The following is a 25,842-nucleotide window of genomic DNA, read 5'->3' as shown; positions in this document are numbered from 1 at the left end:
GCAGCAGCCAGGGTGTCTTTTTATTATTAAATCCCAGGATTGGCTTCCCTAGTATACTGTAATGAGCTATATCGCTCATTTAGTCCTTCTGAGCAATATCATTCATTATATCTCCCAGTGTGTATGTTCTGCCCAATGGACATTGTGCACTACTGTGGGTCGTTAACAACCCCCTCCATCATCTGTGCGTGTACAGATGAGGGAGTGGATCATTAAGGAGGGTTGCAGCATGGCTCCCACTATCCCTTCGTCCGCATCGGCAATTGTGTATGCCAATGCTGGCATCCCGCTGGGTTCCCACTGACACGGACATTGGCATCGGCAGGGATTGGCAAGTGTGTCCAGACCTTAAGTCAGCTCAGCATGCATGAGGTAGGTCTGCTGAGCTGGCGTTACGCGTCCTCCCGACCTATACAAGTACCGGATTCTGTATGACTGGTGGTGCCCGAGGGGTATTGGATGAGGATTTCTGTTGGTGATGGGTGATTAGTGTTGTTGGCTGTTGCTTTGAGCTGTGCTGATGGATATTGTGCTGAGTAATGGTCAATACTAGGGGGCACCAGCCGGGTGCCGAACGGGGTCCCGACAATGGCCGTCGGCTATTTTCCCTCGTGGGGGTCCATGACCCCCATAGAGGGAGAATAGAATAGGTGGCGAGCGTAGCTTGCCACCATGCCCGCAGCGTGTTGAGCGGGTTTTGTTGCGCTGGCCACGTTGTCTGACACCGGCCAGTCAGGATCCTGAAGTCGGGATAATGACTGTCGGGATCCCGACTGTCGGTGAAACATACCACACCCCACCAGCCAAAATCTTGCCTAGGGCATCAAACTGGTTAGGGTCAGCACTGTGTAAGTTTTGGGGTGGTATAAAAATGAGGGATTTGCTGCTGTCTAAAGGTGCGTACACACGTATAGATTTTTCTGTCTGATCTAGCTGGTGGGAACAAAAACCTGGAAATGTATGGGAGAAAATGACAATCAAAAAATTTCACCCAAATGCAGGAAAACAGAAAAATATATACAGTATGCTTTGATAAATTTGTTATATCAGAATGATTTAAACAATTTGTCTGACTGATCACTGTCTGTTTTCCAGCATTTGGGAACAATTTTTTGGGTACTTGTGAGTTATCCGGGCTGCCGATTTAGTCCTTAAGTTTGGTTAACTTAAGGACACCCGACCGACGCGATGCCCGCGATTTAGCCCCAAATCGGGGGCATCGCGTCGGTCGTGGCCGTTATAAGGGGCCGCGACGCGATGCCCACGATTTCCCATAGACAGTAATGTTAAAAGACACGATGGACCCAATTTCCCATAGACAGTAATGTTAAAAGACGCGATGGACCCGATTTCCCATAGACAGCAATGTTAAAATAAAATGACCATGTGAAATTGGCCAATATGTTTTTAAAAAAAAATGTTTCATGGCCCCCCACCTCCGTTAACGCCACCCCGCTATTGACGCCAACCCGAAGCGTGGCGAGCGCAGCGAGCCCGCGAGGGGCGGCGGTACGCGTCCTCCGACCTTTTCATGCCCTACTATCCACTAGGGCGTGGAGTGAGAATAGAATAGTGTGGCGAGCGCAGCGAGCCACCGTGCCCGAAGCGTGGCGAGCGCAGCGAGCCCCGCGAGGGGACGCGGACACCTGTGAAGCCCGCAAGGGCACGCGGATACCTGTGAAGGTGTCCGCGTCCCCTTGCGGGGCTCGCTGCGCTCGCCACGCTTCGGGCTCGGTGGCTCGCTGCGCTCGCCACACTATTCTATTCTCACTCCACGCCCTAGTGGATAGTAGGGCATGAAAAGGTCGGAGGACGCGTACCGCCGCCGCTCGCCACGCTTCGGGTTGGAGTCAATAGCGGGGTGGCGTTAACGGTGGTGGGGGGCCATGAAACATTTTTTTTTAAAACATATCCAATGTGAAATGGCCATATTGGCCAATTTCACATGGTCATTTTATTTTAACATTGCTGTCTATGGGAAATCGGGTCCATCGCGTCTTAAATCGGGTCCATCGTGTCTTTTAACATTACTGTCTATGGGAAATCGTGGGCATCGCGTCGCGGCTCCTTATAACGGCCACGACCGACGCGATGCCCACGATTTCGGGCGCGATGAAAAAATCGGCAGCCCGGATAACTCACAAGTACCATTTTTTGATTGTCATATGCTCCCATACATTTCCAGGTTTTTGTTCCCACCAGATAGATCAGACAGAAAAATCTGTACGTGTGTAAGCACCTTAAGGCAATATGGAGCAGATGGTTTAAGTAAGAGTAGGAAGAGTACATGTATGGTAGACCAAAAAAAAAAAAAGTATTGCATTTTACCTAAAAATAAGACAATTATATCGTGCATCTTGTCAATATAGAAAATAGTGACAATTCCAGGGAGAAATGTATTTTCTTATAAACTAGAGACATTTACCACTAATGTGTATTAACTCATGACTCTGGTGGTCAATAAAAAATGAGCTCTCCCTCTAAACACTATAATACACAAAGTAGAAGAACAAATGACTTTTAACAGTAGTGTTACAAAGCCTGTGTTTAAAATGACTGATCCCCTCATTTTAACATTCAGCTCACGGCAGTTACTGAAGTGTTTGTGAAATGAAGTTACTGTGTAGTACAACTAAGTACATAAGGCTGCTTTGGTAGAGGCAGCTAGTCACATACACACACACCGCTACATGCTGCCCTATCCAGTGCTCTGATATTTCCGGGCCACGTGTTAACAGCGATGGTCACATGACACAGAACTTCGGCTGCAGCGCTCTCACCCTCTTTAACTTTTGACAAACTACAAATCCCATCATGCCTCGGGGTGTCCCTGGGCCGCTAATGCGTTGCTGTGACTCGAAATGAGCGACGGGAAGTGTAGTTCAGCCGCGTCTGGATGCGGTGGCAGTAGCAGCTGTCATGGCGGATAAAGTGGCCGAGATGCGGGATGCCAGCGCCCTGTTTGAGGCGCACAGCGCGGAGGAGATCCGCGGTCTGGAACGTAAGGTGCGGGCAGAGATCGAACAGAAGAAGGAGGAGTTGCGGCAAATGGTCGGGGAAAGATACCGGGATCTGATCGAGGCGGCGGACACCATTGAGGAGATGAGGAAGAGTGCCGGGTTGGTCGTGGGAGCTGTCCGAGACATGGAGCGGTACTGCGGTGCTCTGAAAGGAAAGCCTAGCGGGGCCGGCGGTCCACGGGGTACCAGCACGGCGCAGGTAAGGCAGGTTGCGATTTAGCTGCACTGCTGCTCATCCTGATCATGCGACCGAATCTGTCACAATATTCTCAGACTAGACTATAGCTGATCGATCTGATCATTTGATGGCTAGTTGATCAGATGGCTAATGGAGTGGGCGTTTTTCCACAGACCTACATGCTATATAATTGCCTAAATGATGCATGTAGTCCACACAGAGCCCTTTGTCATACCTCCCAACATGACCCTCTCCAGGAGGGAATCGGGACATCTGTCAGAATGAACTTAGGTCTACAGTCATTAGGTCGACCCCACTAGGTCGACTGGCAGGAAGGTCGACCTGACTTAAGGTCGACATGGGCCAAGGTCGACATGAATTAAGGTCGAATTTGCATAAAGGTCGACATGAGGAAGGTCGACTGGTCATAAGGTTGACATGAGTTTTTCACTGTTTTTTTATCCGAATGTCGACATGGACACAGTTGGCAATGAGAATCGGACCCTCGCATCGCTCGCTTCGCTCGCAATGCTTCGGGCATGGTGCCTCGCTGCGCTCGGCACACCATTTTATTCTCCCGCCACGCCCTAGTGGATGGTAGGGCATGAAATACCGCCTGTCGGCACATGTCGGCTCAAAAAACAGTGAAAAACCCATGTCGACCTTATGACCAGTCGACCTTCCTCATGTCGACCTTTATGCAAATTCGACCTTAAGTCAGGTCGACCTTCCTGCCAGTCGACCTAGTGGGGTCGACCTAATGACTGTAGACCTAAGTTCATTCTAATAGATGACCGCTTCCCCTCCAGGAGGGACACACAATCCTCTGCTCTTGGACTTCCCTCTAATGTGTGATTGTGTCACCTGTACTATTTAGGTCTGGGGTATCCAACTCCAGTCCTCGAGAGCTACCAACAGTTAATGTTTTCCAGATCTCCTCACAGAATTATTTATTAACAGTTTCTTATATAGCGCAGCAGATTCTGTTGCGCTTTACAATAGTAGACAGTGATAAAATAAACGGTAACAACAGACAGACTTGGGGGTAGGAGGGCCCTGCTGCAAACTTACAATCTATAGGGATCACAAGTGAAGTAATTAGCTCCACCTGTGAATCTTTTCAAATGTGTCAGTGAGTCAACCTGAGTGACTGCTAGGGGCAAATAAACTAATTAGATGAGAGTTCGATTTAAGATAGGATGTTTCCTATAGCAACTGGTCCGACTCTACTTATTTATTTAGTACCTTCTAGAAGATAATAAATAGTGTCTGGTTGCTATGGGCAACATCTCATCTTAAATAGAATTATCTTAGTAAATGTACCACCTAGGGACACTTCGAGTCCTTTCCCTCATCACATAACTGACCCCCAAGGATTACATATAATCAAAATGTACTTTACTATCTCTTTCTAAATAATAAAACTTTTATCTTAGGGGTGCCATGAAAACAATTATGGCGGTACCAGGATTTTAAAAAGTTTGGGAACCGCTACCCTAGACTTCTCCAAAGTCTACTTTCACTATATACTGTATATATAGTTTTGAGACTATACAGCAGGTAAGTGTATACATTATATAGTGTAGACCGTAGGTAGGTAGGGCAGACACAGTGTAGGTCAGTGGTAGCCAACCCTAGCCCTCGAGAGCTACCAACAGTTCACATTTTCCAGACAACCTAGCTGCTGCACAGCTGCACTCATTAATCACTGACACATTTTAAAAGATTCACAGATGGAGCTAATTAGCTCACTTGTGATTCTGTGAGGAGACCTGCAAAACATGCACTGTTGGTAGCTCTCAAGGACTAGGGTTGGCTACCCCAGGTGTAGGTTATTCACCAATGGGCAGATCTTCCTGTCCCACACCCAGATTCCAGTAATAGATTTAACAGCAACTGGGCGGGCTTTTGGAAGGTGATGAGCTGTCCGTGGTCATGGAATCTCATGGATTGAGGAACTTATCCTGGATTCCATGTGTTTTTGCCCCAAAACCGGGCTCTTTTTGGGTGGAGAAATCTGGCTGAAATTGAATTGCCCCTCACAAGTTAAAATAAATAAATGCTGGGACAAAAATTGCATATTTGATTCCCCTCCTTAATCTCTTGCTAACATTCATGCCTGGAACTTGCAGTTGCATTGCAGCAGAAGAACATCTAGTTATCGGCCCTTGGTTTTCCAGGGCTATGCTTATCAGAGCTATCTTCATTTTGTGTCTTGTAATTACCATGTCGTTATAATGAAGTTGCCCTTTTGTTTAGCTTTCTGTGATTGGTGCATAAATTAAAGAGAAAAAAAGTGCTTAGCATAATGTGCACATTAAAGGAAAGTAACCTATTAGTCATTAGACTAACATGATTTTTTTTTTTTTATTGTTTCTATGCAGTCTCACGAAAGATTTTATAGCACTGCTGCTCAGATCAAGCTTTTGCTGGAGATCCCAGAAAAGATGTGGAGTGCAATGGAATCTTCTCAATACCTCCTAGCAACCCAGCTCTACCTTCTGTGTTGTCACTTGCACTCACTGCTCCAGCTGGATTCCTCCACCTCTCGCTACAGCCCTGTACTTGCAAGGTTCCCTATTTTAATACGCCAGGTGGCAGCTGCTGGGACATTCCGGTAAGCATCTCTCACTTTTATATATGGGTTTACTTAAATACAAAAGAGCCACTTGCATACCTCCCAACATTAACCTCTCCAGGAGGGACACAATGCTCTGTTCCTGGACTTCTCTCTTAATTTATGATTGCAGTAAATTGAGGCTATAGCCTATCATGTGCTAATGTGAACCTGACCTATCCATAGATATTGGGGGGGGGCAATTTAATTATTTTACATGGGATGTTGGTATGGGCAGCCAATCGGAACCTACTTATTTATTTAGCACCTTCTAGAAGGTAATAGATAGTATTTGATTTGGTTGCCCATAGAAACATCCCATGTGAAATAAATCTCCTCAAGAAATTTCTGTCTTCCTGTAAGTGATTATATAGCATCCCTTTGCCCTCTTTCCAGCTCCACCATACTACAGGAAAGCAAGTCCCTCCTCAGATGTCCCTCAGCATCCGATCAAAATGTGGCTGAGGCACTTTGCTCCATTATGCTTCTGGAGGACAGCTCTCCCCGCCAGGCTCTGGCAGACTTCCTACTGGCTAGAAAAGCTGGGATCCAGCAGCTGCTCAACCAACCTCATCATGGTAAATAGTTGTATCATTTGACTTGTTTTAGTTATTAACCCCTTCAGTGGTGTTTTTTTTTGGGGGGGGGGGGGAGCCATCCCCACTAGGTGAGTGTTTTTTTTTTTTTTTATGGGGAGCGCTCCCTTGAAAAACCGACCCCTGCCTCCCTGGGTCCGGGCAGCGCCGCTGAACTGTCAATCAGCGGCTGCCCGGACCTGCGCACCCGCACCCTGTCTCTGTCACCGGCAGTCAATTTGTCATAAACCGGCGCCGGGGACTTCAATAGAAAACCCAGAGGGGAGGGGGGAGGAGGAGGCGTGGTGGAGGGGAGGGAGCCGGGCAGTGCCCGGCTCTAAGTAGTGTCAATCCCAAGAATTTTCCAGGCTTGCCAGACTGGACACTGAGGCACAGCCCGGAAAATTCTTGGGATTGCCACTGAAGGGGTTAAGTAAATATATAATACATACAATTATATTGATCTGTTTAATAAGTAATATGGTTTATAACTTACTCACTGGATACGGTCTTATTTCTGTCCAAATTGTATGAATCTCCAATCCACTGTCTTATATTTACTGTAGTACAAAAGTGCAATAACAATCAGTAGTTAGTTATGATCAGCCTAGAGCACATCTGATTGGTAGAGAAGATACCGAACTTAAGCATTTTTTTTAATGTCCACTGTAGTGGCCAATGCACCTTCTGGTGATTCTGTTGCCCAACCAATCCCTAGCACACCACATGGTACTCCTGTGAGTAGAGCAACCTATTACAGATTTAGAAGGTCATCTGTAGAGTGACATACCTGAAATACTGTTTGTAGAATGGTCATTTGGAGGAGAAGTGGTATCAGTGACGTTACGTATGTTGATATTGCTTCTTGCGTGAAATGACAGTGGTGCCGCTGGCTCCAAGCTGCACAGAAGAGTTAATGATAATAGTGAGAATCTTGCCCAGAGGAGCCAGCTGGTTGACACACCACAACAGCATAAAGCTGTGCACAATAGCAGGGTTGCCGGAGAAGGGAGTTTTCATTCCCGCACTCTTGCAGACAAGCTGTTCATACATCTCGATGGTGGCTTCCTGCTCCGTCTTGGGTAAAGAGGCAAAGCAGTAAGTGTTCTACACGCTCTATACTTGCAGGTATGATGCATATAACCCCCCCCACCCCCCACCCCCCCCCCCCCCCAGAACTGGATACTAATTTCTGTCCAACAGTGTAATGACAACCATAGTAGGAGGTTTATTTTAGGGTTTGATTTTGTTTTCTGAGAATGTAAATATTGTTATCTATAATTCACTGTTTCTATTTGTGAATCATTTACTAAAGTTTTTAATGTTAAATGTAGTATTCTCACATAGGAGATGTATTAAGCCTTGCAGACAGATCCAGTGGGCAAGTTGCCCAAAAGTAACTAATCCGCTTCCATCATTTCATAGTCTGTGCTACTGTGGATTATTTTGTCCACTTCTCCTCTTTAGTCCTCTCAAAGTTTGATACATCTCCCCATAGAGTTCTGAGAGCTTCTCCTCTATAAGTGTGTCTTTTCATGTTGCGATGTGCAGACACCTGACTGTTGGTGTATACGAGTTGCTTAATGTGTGTAATAGTCTACGTTTTCTTTGCTTGATTTCCAGGTTCAGGGGTAAAGTCCCAGGTGTGTTCTCTAGTGGAGCTTCTGGCAAATACCCTGTACCAGGCTCATGCTCTCTTCTATATGCAGCCAGAAGATGTGCCACCTAACCCTGCTCTGAACTGTGGCCTCTTATTCTCTATGTTAGAGACGATAACCGCTCAGCAAAGAACAGGTATATTTCCATTATTCTTCCTTGTATCACAGTTATGATAGAGCTATATTGTGTGCTCCATTAATGCAGGGACTCGTTGCTGTCCCTAGTGACTTCATAGTGCGCTTGCTCTTAAATATTGGTTTAATCACCACAATGTATAGGATACAATTAATCGTACACATTCCAGGTGTGTGTGTGTGTGTGTAAAAATATAAATGTTTTGTTTTTTATTGTAGGAAAAGGCATTAACGTATTGCGAGAAGAAATGCAATCTGTAAACTGGTTTAAGCACCTTCCGCCATCCATTGTAGACTTCCAGCCCACACTGCGGACACTGGCTCATCCTATAAACCAGGATTATCTGAGGGAAACTCTGCAGCAGTGGATCAACATGTATGAGATCCCGGCAAGATGACTGTTTACAAAATACTGACTGTCTGTCTTCTGTCTTTCTCCTTTGGGGGAGATTCTGTAAAGCAGAAATGCGGTAAAAACCAGTTTTCGGGGTTTTTACCGCATTTCTATATGCCCCCTCCGCAGTGCCAGCGCTGCGGAGGGAATCACCAGCAAAAGCTGGTGATTCCCTGCAGAAGCCTATGGGCTTCTTACCGCAGCGCTGTTTGAGGGATCCATCACGGATCCCTCCCAGCATGCCCTGCGGGCCGGCACGTCACTCTGCGCATGCGCAGATGGACTCCCGGGTCACAGACCCGGAAGTCCAGTGCCGGCACCGCATTTCAAGGGACAGCTCTTATCGCAAGAGCTGTCCCTTGCGTTAATAACGGCATATGTCGTTATTAATAATGCGGTAGCCGGCGATAATGGGCGCGGATGTTACAACATCCCGCCCAAAGTGTGTGTGTGCTGTGACGATCACTAAACACAAGCAGAGGAAGGAAAGGCGTTGCAGAGTGTGGCACATCTGCCTCCTCATTATGGGCCCAATTTAGATTTGGTTGGAGATTTGATCACTACTGCTTACTTGGAAGTAGCCGCATGCACTAGTTTGGTTATGCATTAGGAGGCATCTGATAAAAGTTTAGATGTGTCCACATTTATCCTCCATGCAATACTAGTCACATTATACGTAACACGTGACCTGTGTGTGACTGTAGTGATGAGTGCTGCCTTTATGGCTTTTTCCATTAAATAGTGTATTTGCAAAAAATTGCTGATTAAACCATTGGTACGACCTCACCTAGAGTATTGTGTTCAGTTCTGGAGGCCATATCTCCAGAAGGATATAAATACATTAGAGCAGAGATTCCCAATCTTTTTTGATTCACGGCACCCTAGAGAATCAGAATTTTTTTCACAGCACCCCTAGGTCCAAAAAAATTAATTAGATTGGGTTTATATGCGATTCTTAGAGACAGTTATGTGGTAAAGGGCGGGATTTGCTTCTGTTTGTACACATTCTATGATTGGCAGCCACCAGCACTGGCTTTGCTACTAAATAATTAACCATTAATAGTTTGAGTTGGTCCTGGACCACCAAGCCGCGGCACCCCTGCATGTGTCCCAAGGCACCCCAGGGAGCCACGGCACACAGTTTGGGAACCACTGCATTAGAGACTGTACAAAGAAGGGCAACTAAAATGGTGCATGGCCTACATCACAAAACTTACCAGGAAAGACTAAAATATCTTAATATGTATACTTTAGAGCAGAGAAGGGAAAGGGGGACATGATAGAAACTTTCAAATATATCAAGGGTTTTAACAAGGTACAGGTGGGAAACATTCTTCACAGGAAGAGGAGCAACAGAACACGAGGACATGCACTGAAACTAGAGGGAGGAAGATTCAGGAGAAATGTGAGGCTGAATTACTTCACAGAAAGAGTAGTAGATAAGTGGAATAGCCTCCCATCAGAGGTGGTAGAGGCAAATACAGTAGTACAATTTAAACATGCTTGGGATAAGCATATTGATATCCTTACAAAAAAATAAGGATCAAATATGGTTTGAGGTAACATGTTTAAAAAGGGGGCAGACTAGATGGGCCAAGTGGTTCTTATCTGCCGTCAAATTCTATGTTTAGGTATCTGCATGAGAAATGGTATTTTAGTGTTTTCCTGGATAACAGTGTAATGTACCTTTCTTATGCAGAGACAGCGACTGTCACACACTGAATATAGAAATGCCACATATCCTTTTACTCAGCAGAAATAGCTCTTATTTGCTCCATTTTGCAAATAACACACTAATTGATGGAAAAAGCTGCCATGAAATCTCCATCTTGTGACGTAGATCCTGGCCTTTGTCACCCACCCACAGGCTATGTGTAGTGTGGTACTATGGGACCGAAACAAAAATAATGGCTTTTTTTGAGTTTAGCTCAAATATAGTTATCTTTTTGTAGATATAAAAAAAATGGGGGGGGGGGGGGGGGGGGGGGCTGTATTGGGGAATAATCACCAGTAAGTATCTTGCCATTCAGTTTAATTTGCAGCTTGACTTTGCTTCCATTGGTTAATGATATTCAGTGTATATTCCTTCTAGGTGCAATGAGGATATAAAATCTGGAATATCTGCTCTGCTGGTGTATGTGACGAGTCTGAAGGGACTGGCAGGCATCCGAGATGCTGTGTGGAAACTCCTGACTAGTGAGTCCATGAGCCAGAACTGGGAGAAAGTTTGCCATCGCCTCTTGGATCGGCCTATTCATTTTTGGGAGGATCTAATGCAACAACTGTTTTTGGACCGGCTTCAGGTAAGAGTTCCTATAATATTCATCCTTACTCTATATACGCTAACAAACCTGCTCTATATTTCACTACGCATACATTATAATGGCTATATTTTAACTTGTATATGGCAGTAATATTCATGACCTTATTGGGTCCACATAATACCAAAAACAGAGAACAAAGTCCTTTTACTGTATATAGTCACTATAAACCTCCTTAATAATTCCCCTGGTCTTGTGTAATATAGATAGGCCAATGCTGAGTGTTGGCTCATTGTTTTGGCCCTCCAGGTCCCCATTTCTGCTTATTCCAAGCGAAAGTTAAGATAATTTATGTTAAAAGAACAGTCGCTGTGAGCGATTCTGGCATTTCTAGCAGATCTTTTGAGGATCGCTCACAGCAATGTTGGCACTTAATGGGGTTAAGCATTCATAGCAGTGAGGGACGTAAGTGAACCTGGTTCTGTCAAATCAAGGATTTCTATTGCTTTCCTACTGCACTGGTGGCCCATAGAGCAGGTGTGTTTCAGGACCCATGTTACAGTTTTAGCTTTAGGGACCACAAGGTAAACCATGACAAGTTTTTGTAAAGTCATTATATTTTCCTTTGCAATGGAAATACCTTCAGCTTTGCATTCCCTGAACACCTCTTTTGTTGCAAGCATGTATTCTGTCTTCCATATGTATATATCTAATAAAGACTCTGCTTGTGTTATGTCCCATATTGGTGGTATTCTATAATGAAATATAGATAGATCTATCTATATCTGCTCAAAATATAATTGCTTTTAAATTTTTTTTTTTTTTTTCCTTTATACCCAGACATTAATAAAAGAAGGCCTTGAATCCATATCCAATGACTCTGTACAGCTCCTAGACTCCTCTCTGCAGGAGTTTGAAGGGAATCCAGACACCAGTAAGAACATCGAACACGAGACCAACATCTGTTCCTTCCTGTGGTCTGAGAGCCAAAGTGACCTTCCGGCAGATGCAGCTTGGGTCAATGTGGGAAGCCGTGGACCCCAACGCCGGAGCGGCTTGTCACTGAAGGCACAGGCAGTTACTCCTAGCATTCAGGGATTCTGCCAAGCACTAGACTCTAAATTAAAAATGAAGTTGGAAGACCTGTTCTCTTATCTGCCACGGGACCCGTCTGCCCCTGACCAGCAAAATGAATCTCTCACAACAGGAGCTAAACTCTCTGCCTTTGATCGGTATGGTGATGCGAGTACAGTACAGGAGATATTAAGTCAACATTGCCTTACCTGTATGCAGCACATACAGGACTCTGTGAGGACACAGTTACAAATGGCTGCACAGAGAGGGCTCGTTGACCATAACACTGTGCTGTTCAGTTCTAAACTTTGTAAAGTACTTTTCCTAGCAAGGCTATGCCAGTCACTAAGTGAACTTTGCCCTCATTTGAAGCAATGCATTCTGGGTAAATCTGGTATTTTAGATTATTTAGACCAGAGTTTACGGGAACCTAGATCTGGAAAAAAGTCTAGTAAAGGAAAGACTGCTGACAAGCCTCAGGTTCGCTGCAAGTGGCAAGAGCTGAAAGATAAACTTATTAAACAGTCCTTGGACGCTTACGCCATCTGGAGTTCAGTTGTGGTAAAAGTATGTACTGTAAAGTTACTAATCTTCTCTACTAGGTATTATGTCACCAGTAATTACAATTTAGTCGTATACACCAGGTTTATAGGTCAGACTGTCAGATCACTTTCTCAATACACTACTTTCAGACTGCACTTATTACCGGATAAAATGCTGGTTTTTTTTACCGTTTCAAAACGGTAATATGTGCGGTGTGAAAGGTCAGTTTTGAATTTACCGGTTCGAGGAAACTGGTAATTCAAAACTGTTAAAAAGCAGAGTCCTCAGTTTCTACCCGTTTCTGTCCCTGTGTAATGTGATAGGACAAAACGGCATTGAAACGGTAATACCCCTTTCAGACCGCACTTAAACGGGTAATATACCCGATATGCAGTGTGTGAAAGGGGTCAAGCCACTAGGAGGCAGTGTTACTAGTCTTTTATTTTTATTTTTAACAGGCTGTTCCATTATTGCTTATGATCTGTAAAAGTTGTGAACACTTTTTAACCTCTCTGAGTAGCAGAATGATACTTTAGTTCCCTGGATAGTAGTTGTTCTGTAGTTTTTGTTTTTAAAGATTGCAAGGACATAGCAACACGTGTTCAGACTGCACTTTTCTTTCAATGTCATTTTATTCCCCCCCCCCCCTTTTTTTTTTCCCCCTAACAGCATCTTGTTCATTCCTTTACACATACCCTTCTGCTTAACACAACTGGGTCAGTATTGGCCACTGCCACTCAGTGGGAGGAAATCGAAATTCAAGAGGAGACTGAAGCAGGAAGCAGTGTGACATCAAAAATCCGCCTCCCAGGGCAGGTGTGTTCCTTTTTTTATTGGTACATTATTTATGGTAAAAATAAATACAGCTGTGAAATATAAAAGGATGAAAAGTGGAACCCCCATTTACATACAGGGGAATGAGGATTTTATGGGCCAAACAAGTATCAGTGATGTCACGAATTCCATCTGATCTAGTAGACTGGACTCTCACAAATATTACCCAGGTTACAAATGGATAACTTCACTGTGTTGGTAACGGGTATATGCTAATTCGTTCAACTCTTTTATGTTTTTGAGGTGTTGCTCATGTTGTAAGCAACATTTTTGCCAGCAGCCCGTTACCCCTACTCTCCTGCTAGACTAGGGTCTGTCCTGACTACCTAATGGTGCAGTCTTAGCTTCCACTTGAAATGCATGTTGGAGATGGGAGAGATCTTAACAGATTATTGTATAGATCTCACTGTATCTAGATATGCAATAAATGTGTCTGCTAATGTATATGTGCATCTTCTTCAGTGTTCCTGGTATGTCCAGTCACTCTTGTTCAGCCTGTGTCAAGCAGTGAATCGTGTAGGAGGCCATGCACTACCCAAAGTGACCCTGCAGGAATTGCTGAGGAGCTGCCTGGAGGAAGTGGTCAGTGCGTATGAGACGCTGTGTCAGGAGACTGTAGGAAAGGTATTGGCTGTTTGTGTTCAGTTTGTTACATCATTTTAAAATCATACATTCACAATTGTCCGCTGCGCACAATGTAGACAACCATTTTGTGAGGAGTGCCAATATGTATAAGACTTAATCATGTGTTATTCCTGTTTGATCTTCTAAACTTCCTATGCAATTATTTACCTGGAGAATAGTATTTATAAATGTCCAAAAAATGCTAAGCTTTTCTGTGTGTGTCTTCCAAAGTGTATAACATTCATAATTGCATGTTTTTTTCTTTTTATTAGCAGAAACAGCCCACTTCCCTCACACAGACCAGAGCACTGCAGCTGCTGTTTGACCTCCGTTACATAAGCCTCATTCTCTGCTCCCGCACCGAGGATGGAAAGAACAGCAAAAACAAGCCAGACTCCAGGTTAGTGTTTAATGCTAACAGGTACATGTGGCATAAGATTCCTACATGAAGAGATGAATACATGGCCTTACACCATGTTGTGTTTCAGAATTCAGCAAGTGGCTGATCAGCTGGAGCGATGCATCGACCCATTTGATTTGGATGTTTTCACACCACACTTGAATGTCAATCTGAACCGACTGGCTCAGAGAACCTCCGTAAGTCTAAACTAACTACAGTGTCCGTAAGACCCTTATAGTGACTGTCCCTTTAACTAGATTCAAGTACTGTCTGTGTTAGAGATGACTCATACTATTTAGTAGCTGTGTGTTAGCTGGAAGGGTTAAGGAACATACACAGTGACGATCTCTGAAAATCACTCAGTGCATACAAATATTTTTATTTTTTGCCCAGTGATTTTCACAGCTTTCAGCTCAAAATATCCCAGTGTGTCAGTGGGCCTTTGTCACTGATTTTCATATTTTAATAATCACGGACATTAGTAGGCTATATTATACCGATATTGTTTTGAGAAGTGCAGTTTTGCAGGGTTCTGTTGACAGCAAACAATGATGTCTTGAAAGCGTGGTTAATAATTACCACTCCAGTGCCTGTATGGCAGTCATCTCCTCCATCTCTCAGACTCTGAGGTTCAGCTGTCCCAGCATGTGCACTGTCATCCACTGGTGTGGGGGTTATTGGTATACCTCCAGTCTGTACAGCCACCCGTCTTTAATCACATGGGGGAGTGCCGCTCGCTGTGTTGCTTGACGTATAAATGACCGTGCCGGCTATCTTTATGGTGAGCCCAGCTGGTGTGGGCTGACGTGTTTCCCCACCTTGGAGCATCAGCGAGTTTTCCAGCACAGTCTATTTTCCCATAGTCTCTTGTTGTGTCACTTAAGGATCGGGTAGTCCTTCTAGTCTGCGGCTGAAAAAGCGTTTATTTCTCCTTCATACTTCATGGCAGCCATTACATTGGGTTTATCCCCCTCTCTCTCCCAATTAGACAGGTAGTTTTTTTCTCCCTAGGATCCGACTCCTCCTCTTCCTCATACTATATAACTGAGCACCTCCCCTTTAACCATAGTCTTTTTTCCTGTCTTCTCTGTCTGTAAGCAGGTAGTTAGGTTAGAGTAGTCAGAGTATTAGAGAACCTGGCAGCGAGGGGATGGCGGTGCCTTACGCTATTTTTTGATCCGGGGCCGGCGGCATGGATCAGTGCTCATTTATGGGTTGGCGGTGCCTATAACCCTAAAGAAAACAATGACAGGACGGATCCTGTTGGGCTCACCAAAAGTTGGAACCCGAAGGAGAGGTTGCCAGGGCAGGTGTGGTGAGTCCGGAGCACCCAGAGGCATCATGGCGGGCTCAGCAGCGTTCTGGCGTAGTTACTGTGCCCGGCGTCTGTTTGTAGCTGTTTGTGCAGCAGACGCCGGGGCAGAAGTGACGCGCACTTCCAGCGCGCGGTCTCCGGCTCACAAACAGACCGCGTGCGTTCCGGATACCGGAAGTATCCGGCGCACTGCTATACTCGGCGTCCATTGTGTCTATGGACGCCGGGGGGAAGTGACCCGCACTTCCGGCGCGTCAGCACGTGGCCTGCGTTCCACTGCAGGTCGCGTGCGTTCCAAAATATCGGAAGTGCCGGTATATATAGTGCCTGGCCGGTGTAACAGGCGCTGCTGCATTATATCAGCTGGATTGGTTATCTGAAAGAGCTCTGCACTATGGAGGATGCCTCTCCTTAATATGAATGTACCGCTGCCCAGGTAAGTCCTCTTTGAGGACTGGTTATTTACTTATGCTGAGGTTTAAATTAGTTAGTCTATCTTTTCTTTTTTGGTTTTAGTGTGTCTATAATTACAAAAAAGAAGACAGCTAAAAAGAAGTTGGATAAGATTTGCTTGAGTGTGACAAGTCATTAACGGGAGAGAATGTATTGTGTAAAAGTTGTCTTCAAAAGAAAGAAGCTTCTTCAGTATCTAATCAGATCTCGGAGCTTAGAGAATGGATGGAGAAAAATTTTGTCTCTAAGAAAGAGTACGCTAGTAATAAGAGATCTAGGTCTCAGACCAGTTTGGATTTAGACGGTGACTGTGGGTCAGTAGTCGCCAGTTCTGATGATGGCGCAGGTAGTTCCACGGCCGAGTCTGGAGAAGTGGTTGAAGACGAACGTCTGTTTGATCTAGGTTTGGTGGAAGTGGTACTAAAAAGCCTCTATAAAACCTTGAATTATAAACAACCAGTTAAAACAGAGTTGGATACATTATTCGAGGACAGATCAAGGAAAGGCAGGTGCTTTCCTGTCCATAAGGTTGTCAAGGATATATTGACAAAAGAGTGGAATAATGTGGACAAGCGAGTCGGGTCCTTTAAGAGGGTTGATAAAATGTTCCCTATAGAAGATGAGGACTTTTTGAAATGGAGCGGTGTACCTAAGATAGACGCATCCGTTTCTGAAGTGACTACCCGCACGACCATTCCGTTAGAGGACGGGGCGTCCTTAAAGGACCCTATGGAAAAGAGGATGGAGAGTGCTTTAAAACAGTTGCACATATCTACATCGGTGTCTATGAAGTCAGGTGTAGCCATAGCTTCTCTGTCTAGAGCATTACGGATATGGTGTGCGGCATTGCAAGATGATCTGCAAGACAGAGCCTCCCGGGACCAGATGAGCAAAAGCCTGGCGCAGATCCAAATGGCTATAGATTATGTCTGTGAAGCTTCATTTTACATGTTGGATTTCTCGGCCAAGTCCCTGACCTCAGGGGTAGTAGCCGGAAGGGCACTCTGGCTAAAGTTATGGTCGGCGGATTCGCACTCTAAAAATAAGCTTGCTACACTTCCGTATGAAGGGGCTTTTCTTTTCGGGAGTAAGCTCGACCAAATGATTCAGAGGATGTCGGGTGGTAAATCCGTTAGGTTACCCCAGGATAGGAGGGGTAGATTTAATTCCTACTCTAATAGGTAGTCATATAGGCAGGCCAGGTAGGCCTTTTCGTGACAAGTACGCCTCAGGTACGTCACGGGCATTTTTTCGCCAGTACATTAAAAAAAAAAAAAAAAAAAGGAGGCGAAAGTTCTGGTACAACTCAAAAGCAGTGACGCCAGAGGTTCCATGGAGCAGATCCCGGTAGCAGGAAGACTCCTGGAATTTGCTCACATCTGGGAACAAAACGTCTCAGACAAATGGGTTTTAGAGATAGTATCTCAAGGTTACCAGTTAGAGTTTCTGTCAAAGCCAAGATTGGCAAGATTTTTAAGTTCCAAACTTCCCCTATCAGAGACCGAAAAGGAAGTTTTGAAATCAAGTGTGCAGGATCTAATCGACACAAGAGCAGTCGAGGAAGTCCCGTTAAAGGAAAGAGGACTGGGTTTTTACTCCCGGTTGTTTGTCATAAGCAAAGTCTCAGGCGGGTTCAGAACTATCCTCGACTTGAGGAGTCTGAACGATCGTCTAAGAAAAAAGAAATTTCATATGGAAACAACCAAGTCCATCTTGATGGGGATCAGAAAGGACGATTATCTAGTAGCAATCGACCTGAAGGATGCGTACTTTCACATTCCCATTTTTCCAAACGACAGAAGATATCTCAGGTTTGCCATAAAAGAAAGATATTTCCAGTTTACATGCCTGCCGTTCGGTCTAACTTCGTCCCCCCGGGTCTTCACGAAAGTCCTGGTGGTGTTAATAGAAAACTTAAGAAGGCAGAAGGTTATGGTATGGGCATACCTAGACGACATCCTGATAGCAGCACAGTCCGAAGAGGAAAGTGTGATAGCAAGAGACTATACCATCAAGTTTCTTCAAATGCACGGTTGGATGATCAATTGGGAAAAAAGTCGTCTCATCCCTTCAAGAAAGATCCAATTCTTAGGCATACTAGTGGACACCATCTCTTTTCAGATAGCTCTCTCAGAAAGAAGATGCGAGAAAATTCAACAGTTAATTTCACTCATTCACAACGATTCTCGCGTGCCCTTAAGAACTGCAATGAGTTTGCTGGGGATGATGGCCTCAGCAGTGGAGGTCACTCCATGGGCAAGATGGAGGATGAGGCCATTGCAATGGTTCCTTCTAAGGTTCTCAAGAAATCATACGTCGTTGGATCAAGTAATAAAGATCCCAAACGCAGTAAAAGAATCTCTAGGCTGGTGGAGCTACGATCTGTTGAAAGGAAGAAGGTGGTCACTAGAAAGCCCATCGTTTGTAGTGATGACTACAGATGCCAGCGCCTCCGGCTGGGGGGCACATGGGATGGGAAGATCATGCCAAGGGAGGTGGTCAATGCAAGGAAAGAATTGGTGGTACTCTTTACTTAGAAGGGCGCCCATCTCGGGGATTGAATGCACTAAAAAATCGGGTGCGATCAACCGACGAGATGCCCGAGATTTCCCATAGGGAACAATGTTAAATGTCTCAATTGACCCGATTTTCCTGTTCAATGCCTCAATTGACCCAATTTTTTCCATAGGAAACAATGTTAAATGGGCCACAGAGGCCAAATAGGCACCCTGAAGTGAATAATGGCCACCCGAATTGTTAACGCCACCCCACGATCAACGTCAACCCGAAGCGTGGCGAGCGCAGCGGTACTCGTCCTACGACCTTTACATACCCCCACTATCCACGTCGGCGTGGAGTTGAGAATAGAAAGTGTGGCGAGCGCAGCGAGCCACCGCGCCCGAAGCGTGGCGAGCGCACGCGGATACCTTCACAGGTATCCGCGTCCCCTCGCGGGCTTCACAGCTGTCCGCGTACCCTCGCGGGGCTCGCTGCGCTCGCCACGCTTCGGGCTCGGTGGCTCGCTGCGCTCGCCACACTTTCTATTCTCAACTCCACGCCGACGTGGATAGTGGGGGTATGAAAAGGTCGTAGGACGCGTACCGCCGCACCTCGCGGGCTCGCCACGCATCGGGTTGACGTTGATCGTGGGGTGGCGTTAACAATTCGGGTGGCCATTATACACTTCAGGGTGCCTATTTGGCCTCTGTGGCCCATTTAACATTGTTTCCTATGGAAAAATCGGGTCAATTGAGGCATTGAACAGGAAAATTGGGTCAATTGAGACATTTAACATTGTTCCCTATGGGAAATCTCGGGCATCTCGTTGGTTGATCGCACCCGATTTTTTTTTTAGTGCATTCAATCCCCGAGATTTTTTACTAACGATGCCCACGATCAAAATCGTGGGCGCCCTTCTAAGTAAAGAGTACCGAATTGGTCATCAAACCACAGAGAGCTGAGAGCGGTGTGGCAGGCGGTAAGATTCTTTGCAGAAGATATTAAGGGGTCGCATGTTCGGGTGTTCTCAGACAACGTCACGACAGTCTCTTACATCAACCGTCAAGGAGGCACAAGAAGTCGGGTGTTGTTGGAGGAAGTAGAGAACATAATGTCATGGGCCGAAGTAAATCTCCAGTCTATTTCGGCCTTACACATTCCAGGAGAAGAAAATCAAGTTGCAGACTTCTTGAGTCGCAATACATTAATTCCAAGCGAATGGGAACTAAAGCAGTCGGTTTTTCAACTTATAGTAGAACACTTCGGCATGCCAGAAATCGATCTAATGGCGACATCTGTCAACAAAAAGGTTCCCCGGTTTTTCTCCAGGTACCCAGCACACGGGTCGTGCGGAGTCGATGCCCTGTCACAAAAGTGGAGCTGTACCCTGGCCTACGTGTTCCCGCCGTTCTCCCTCATTCACAGGGTGCTGTGGAAGATCAGGTCAGAGAAGTGCCATGTGATAATAGTTCTGCCGTTTTGGGCCAGAAGGGCTTGGTTTCCGATGTTGGAGAGCATGGCAGTAGCGGGGCCTCTGTTTCTGCCGGTATCATTGGATCTCCTGTCCCAAGGACCAATCAGATGCCAAGATCCTCAGATGTTATCATTGACGGCGTGGAAATTGAGAGGCAACAATTGAGAGAGAAGCATTTATCTCCAGAGGTGATAGAAATACTTCTTCAAGCTAGAAAGCAAGTTTTGTCTGCCATCTATTATAGGGTCTGGAGAATATTTGCTAAGTGGTCTAAGGACAGCTTTCAATTTCCAAACGCGACCATATCTCATGTTTTACAATTTCTGTGCGACGGATTCAACAAGGGCCTAGCAGTGGCTACATTGAAGGTACACATTTCAGCGTTAAGTGTGTTATTAGACCGAAGGCTGGTGGATCATAGCTTAATAAAGAGATTCGTTCTACGGTTCCTCAATGGGATCTTAATCTGGTACTGAACGGGCTCATGTCAGCGCCATTTGAACCATTGGATAGAGCAAGTCTTAAGTTTATGACATGGAAAGTGGCCTTCCTGGTGGCGATCACTTCAGCCAGAAGGGTTGGTGAACTCCAGGCTCTATGCATACAAGATCAATATCGAAAAATTTTTCCAGACAAAGTGGTCTTGAAGACTAAAAATTCCTTTTTGCCAAAAGTGGTATCCTTTTTTCATTTAAATCAGGAAATTATATTACCTTGTTTTTTTTTCCAAATCCTTCAAATAAGAAGGAAGAGAATTTGCATACGTTAGATGTGGTCAGAGCCATAAAGGTTTATCTGGACATGTCTGCATCCTTCAGACAATCAGAAAATTTGTTTGTGATTCCGCAAGGTGCGAAGAAGGGATTCGTTCCAGCGAAACAAACAATTTCGAGATGGCTTAAAGAGGTTATTTCCTTTACCTACAAGAAGGTAGGACGTCCAGTCCCTGAGGGTATTAAGGCACACTCAACACGGGCAATGGCGGTATCGTGGGCGAGAGAGGCGAATGTGTCAGCCAGAGAGATATGTCAAGCATCTACTTGGTCGTCTCTACACACGTTTTCTAAGCATTATGCCCTGGATGTGGCAGAAGCACGATTTGGAAGTGAAGTCCTAAGACAAGCGTTGGCTTGAGGTATTGTATAAACCCGCCCTACTGCTTTGGTACATCCCAATGTAATGGCTGCCATGGAGTATGAAGGAGAAAGCAAGGATTATACTCACGATAATACCTTTTCTTCGGAATACTTCATGGCATTCTATATTTTTTAGCCCTCCCTGTTTCTGTTTTTTCCCTAGGATCGGGACGGAGACATTCAAAAGACTATGGTTAAAGGGGAGGTGCTCAGTTATATAGTATGAGGAAGAGGAGGAGTCGGATCCTAGGGAGAAAAAACTACCTGTCTAATTGGGGGAGAGAGGGGGATAAACCCAATGTAATGGCTGCCATGAAGTATTCCGAAGAAAAGGTATTATCGTGAGTATAATCCTTGCTTTTAATTTTATTTTTTTCCCAACCTCAGTGTTCCATTGTTTTTTTTCTATGTACTTTCTGTATGAGTGAACCCCAGCTCTTTAGCTCTCACACTAGCAATACTTATGTCTATTACTTATTAGACACAACTGTTCTTTCCATACAGGTCTTGTTCGGTTTACTCACAGGAGCAGAAAACCAATTTACAAGCAGAAGTTCAACACTGGGAATTCAGGAAATGCACAATGTCCTCCCATTGGCATCCAGTCAGATACGGTAACTTGCACCAGTAACCTCCATAAATAAAAGTACAGTATATAGATGTCTCTCTTCAGCAGGATCTACTGTATATGCCACACACAAACATGATTGTTACCCTGTATTTAGAAGTTCTGTTTATAAGGCCCTGTATTATTGTGCCACTTATTGGTACATAGTGAGCTAAACTAGAATTACTGAATGTATACAGGTTAAAGTCACTGCATACAGTATATGCAGAAAACATTGGCCGTTATTGTAGCCTTTCCCCAGATGGCACTCTGCATTGGTTCCTTAGTGGCACTCATTTTACTACAATTGGTGCTGTTTACTCATAAGTGACAGGCTCCATCCCCTTGCCTTCATGTATTTGGTGGGATAGCCAGCATGATAAATAGCTACATTCTAGATCTATGCAGCAGTGACCATGTTGTTGTTGTTGTGTTTTATTTTACCATTATATATTTTATGTTAGGTTTGGGCTGCTGCCTCTCAGTATGTCTAGCTCTCGAAAGGCAAAATCTATGGGCAGGACAGCGGAAGATGTGAAAATGCAGGTGAGTGCAGCACCCACTGTGTATTTGCTGTATATTCTAACCATACTATGGAACAGCATTAATTGGGTTTTTATGCTTTTACATTTAAATTATGGGAGTCCATTCAGACTAGTCCTGGGAAGGGAAAAGGGTAACGGAAAAACAATCGCACAAGACTCATATATTAGTGATTTGAAGTATGATCATTTGAGGACCCGAACAGGGAAGCCCCGCACACCCGCAACGAGGACTAACCACCGGGAGCACCCAAAGTGCAGCTGCACTTGCAACATCACCGTGTCACTCCCCAACACTGATAGGGTAAGAAGCAGGTCAGCGGGACGCCGCTCCCTGCTTATCCCCATCTTCCACAGCACCATTCCAAAGACTTTCCTCGGGAAGCCCCAGAACAATTCTGCAGAGAGACATAAACCCATTTGGGCTTATGGTGAAAAGGGATCTGTTGATGCCCTGATTCCCCAAGGGGCTCTCAGCATCCACACAGACGGGCTCACAACCCACCCTTTTCCCCAAACTTTTTGCATGTATTTTGATTATTAATAGGCACCAATACAAATAAAGCACTTTGTACCCAACACTGCCATTTCTCTTACTTCAATACCATAGGCAACGCTTTAGCCCATCTCCTTCCTTTCCATTTATTACCAACAGGGGGTACGGGACACCCCTGAGGCAAAGCAGCGCCGAACAACACTACCATAGGGAAGCGCAGTATAGCAACCAATATCTCTACAGTAATATATTTAAATAATGTGGCCTCTTGATTTTGTTGAACACACACTTTACTGTTGCTGAATATTTTATTTGGATTCAATCAAATGGTGTGTTTTTGTTTTTTTAAATTTTATATTAATATCCCCTTACCTGTTATCGATTTAAGTCAATTATCCTAACTTGTAGGGTTTTGGTTATTTACCTAGCATCAGGGTGTGTAATTTGCTGCTTCTGGATTTTATACCCAATCTTTAAATGGGCTAGCAAGCATAAACATGATCAGAAGAGCTGGTTACAACCTGGCACCTATTAAATAAATCCGTATGTTGCATATTGGCTAACTTTATACTAATAAACTGTATTAAAAAAGTTGATTCTTTTTACATGGCGCTTAGGGAGTTTTAGAAATGTTTATATGGATATTTAATTGTGTACCAAGCACTTTCCTTCCTAGGCATAGTCAGAGTGTGAGCAATCTGTTATATTTTGAAAAGTCAATTGTGTTTCACTGCTACATATTAATTCCTGTAAATTGATTTCTAGCTGTTAACGAGCCATATCCTGCTCTAGAAACACAAGTTCTTCTTACTTGAGTATTTTGTTGGCGGTTTGCTTTTTCTCCTGCTGTGTTTCTGTTTGTCAGCCTTTCTTCCTTTTTAATGCATGGCATTTGGATTTATAGCATAAACAAAAATTCCACCCAAAAAATATGCACAGTACATACATTAAATGACCCAAAATAGGGGAATTTAATATGCAGTGCATTACATCCTTGGATGTCTTGTACTGGTACTGAATAAGCAGAACACTTTACGGTTTATTTACAAGTCTTTAGTTGTGTTTATGTCCAACATTTAGTGCAATGCTTTTACAAGTTGTCTTGCTAGTAAAAGCATATGTTGCCCTTAAAATTATCTGGCATAAACACAACCTTTTGAGTGCATCATAAGACACTGTTGGCCACACACAAGCATTCATGTCAGAGTGCAAGTGGTCAGTTCAGTAACGGTCATAGTTATGATGCTGGTGTATGTACTCGCCGTTCACTAATGAACTCACTCCCAACTGTCCGATTTGTGGTCTAGCGTCTAGACCAGAACTGGCCAAACCGGTCCTTGATATCTTACCAACCGTTCACGTTTTCCAGACCACCTCGCGTGTGCACTGGTGTAGCCATTACGAAGGTTTTCAAACATGTGCTGCATGCAGTCCTAACAAGTACATTCTACATATCCACAGGTGCTCAGGAAAACATGAACTGTTGGTAGATCTCGAGGACTGGTTTAACCACGACTGCTGTAGACAGTGTTTCTAAGTTGAGGCATGTAAACCCTGCTTGTTGATAGTTATTTAGTGTTTATTCTAGCACGCGCTATCTTTGAAAACCCATGCAGTTCCTCTTCCCTGCCTGAGGTGTCGCTGTCTGCTGTGGTGTTTCTAGCACAGGACTGGTTTGCATATCAGTGCTGATACACAGACCACACTAAGCTATAAGCCCTACAGCAGACAGCGACACCCCAGGCAGGGAACAGGAACTGCATGGGTTTTCAAAGATAGTGGGTGCTAGAATGAGCACTATTATTAATCCAGCAACAACTTTCCGTTCACCAGTGTTCTTAATGTAAAATGTTGGGGTGAGAAGTGCCTTTTTAGGCTGCAGGATTCCTTTTAACAATGTCACTATGGCTGTGTGTGTGGTGTTTTTTGTTTTTATTATTATGTGGTCACACATTTTGACATTTCCTCAATGGTCTCTCTAGTGTACAATTGGACAGCCTGACTGAATCATTTCTCCTTGTCCCAGTTGCATTATATTGCATGAGTTTATGTGATGAGTGACTATACCTACATTGGCTGTGGTTTGAGCTCATTATGGGAGCACTGCTCCTGCAGCAGTCTTTATAGAGGCTTATTGATGTACTTCTTTGTCCTGACCTTACTCTAATACATGCAGGTTCCTTTGACCGTCCCACAAGCTGAAGATGAACGTTTCAGACCAGGATCTTTGTTCAGGCAACTGGCGACTCAAGAAGATGACATTCAGGCACCGTCCCTCTTCAAACTTGGCTGGCTTTCCAGCATGACAAAGTGATACCATAACAATTCTAAGCAGAACATAAACGCTGTAACAAATTGTAATTTTGAGCAAATTAAATAATTTTATTGTGGGTGTTTTGCACTGACTATCTTTCGAACTTTATACATTTGCTAGATGTGTTTGATCTGCTGTAATATACAAAATTACCCTGAAGACATGGAAATCAATGAAAGTAATGCAAATAGGAAGTCTTTCAGTAGCTACTGGACCACAATTTCTGTGATAATTGGATTCATTGTCAGACCTTTCCAATTCAGTCAACATAAGATTGGCTGGCTGTAAGTTAAGAGGCTGATGCAGGATTCAACGGAGACCAGCATGTAGCAGCTCGTTGCTGGTCTGTTATATATGGACTGAGGGCAATTCTGTATATCTTGTACAATACTCCATTCCATAAAATAAAATTGAAGCAGACAAATGTCAATAACATAATACTCTCTATAATAAGCCAAGATGAGTGCTGGAGAAAAACGTATCCAAAATCTATGTATGCAATATGTAACATTAGAAGTCTTGTCTGAGAACGAAATCTGTAATACTGCTTTGCTACCAGAAAATATAATGGATAGAAGTAAAAACACAGTGTGCAACATTTGCTTTAAAAAAAGAAAAAAATCACTTATCCTAAAACAAAAACAGGATACATGGAACTGGGCAAAAGAATGCACAGAATTCTGCAAGCAATGT

At 44.3% G+C, this 25,842-nt stretch overlaps 1 protein-coding gene across 2 annotated transcripts; it reads left to right on the top strand.

Annotated features, from left to right (window-relative positions):
* The first annotated feature begins 2,857 nt into the window (after nucleotides 1–2,857).
* On the top strand, nucleotides 2,858–25,225 carry COG1 (component of oligomeric golgi complex 1). Of its 2 annotated transcripts, none has more exons than XM_083148764.1 (14): nucleotides 2,858–3,219; nucleotides 5,583–5,815; nucleotides 6,212–6,393; nucleotides 8,014–8,184; nucleotides 8,403–8,559; nucleotides 10,670–10,880; nucleotides 11,679–12,479; nucleotides 13,125–13,271; nucleotides 13,752–13,913; nucleotides 14,189–14,313; nucleotides 14,402–14,510; nucleotides 21,695–21,804; nucleotides 22,262–22,343; nucleotides 25,012–25,225. In XM_083148764.1, the coding sequence occupies exons 1-14, from the start codon at nucleotides 2,920–2,922 to the stop codon at nucleotides 25,147–25,149; spliced, it is 2,928 nt and encodes a 975-aa protein (XP_083004890.1). In that variant the 5' UTR covers nucleotides 2,858–2,919; the 3' UTR covers nucleotides 25,150–25,225. The 2 variants fall into 2 exon arrangements, with proteins under 2 accessions (XP_083004890.1, XP_083004889.1); XM_083148763.1 differs by having other exon boundaries at nucleotides 2,860–3,219; nucleotides 14,186–14,313.
* Nucleotides 25,226–25,842: the final 617 nt, after the last annotated feature.

The sequence above is a fragment of the Crinia signifera genome, chromosome 6 (genome assembly GCF_055691185.1).
Source record: "Crinia signifera chromosome 6, ASM5569118v1, whole genome shotgun sequence".
NCBI lineage: Eukaryota > Metazoa > Chordata > Amphibia > Anura > Myobatrachidae > Crinia > Crinia signifera.
This window is presented reverse-complemented; position numbering and strand designations above follow the sequence as displayed.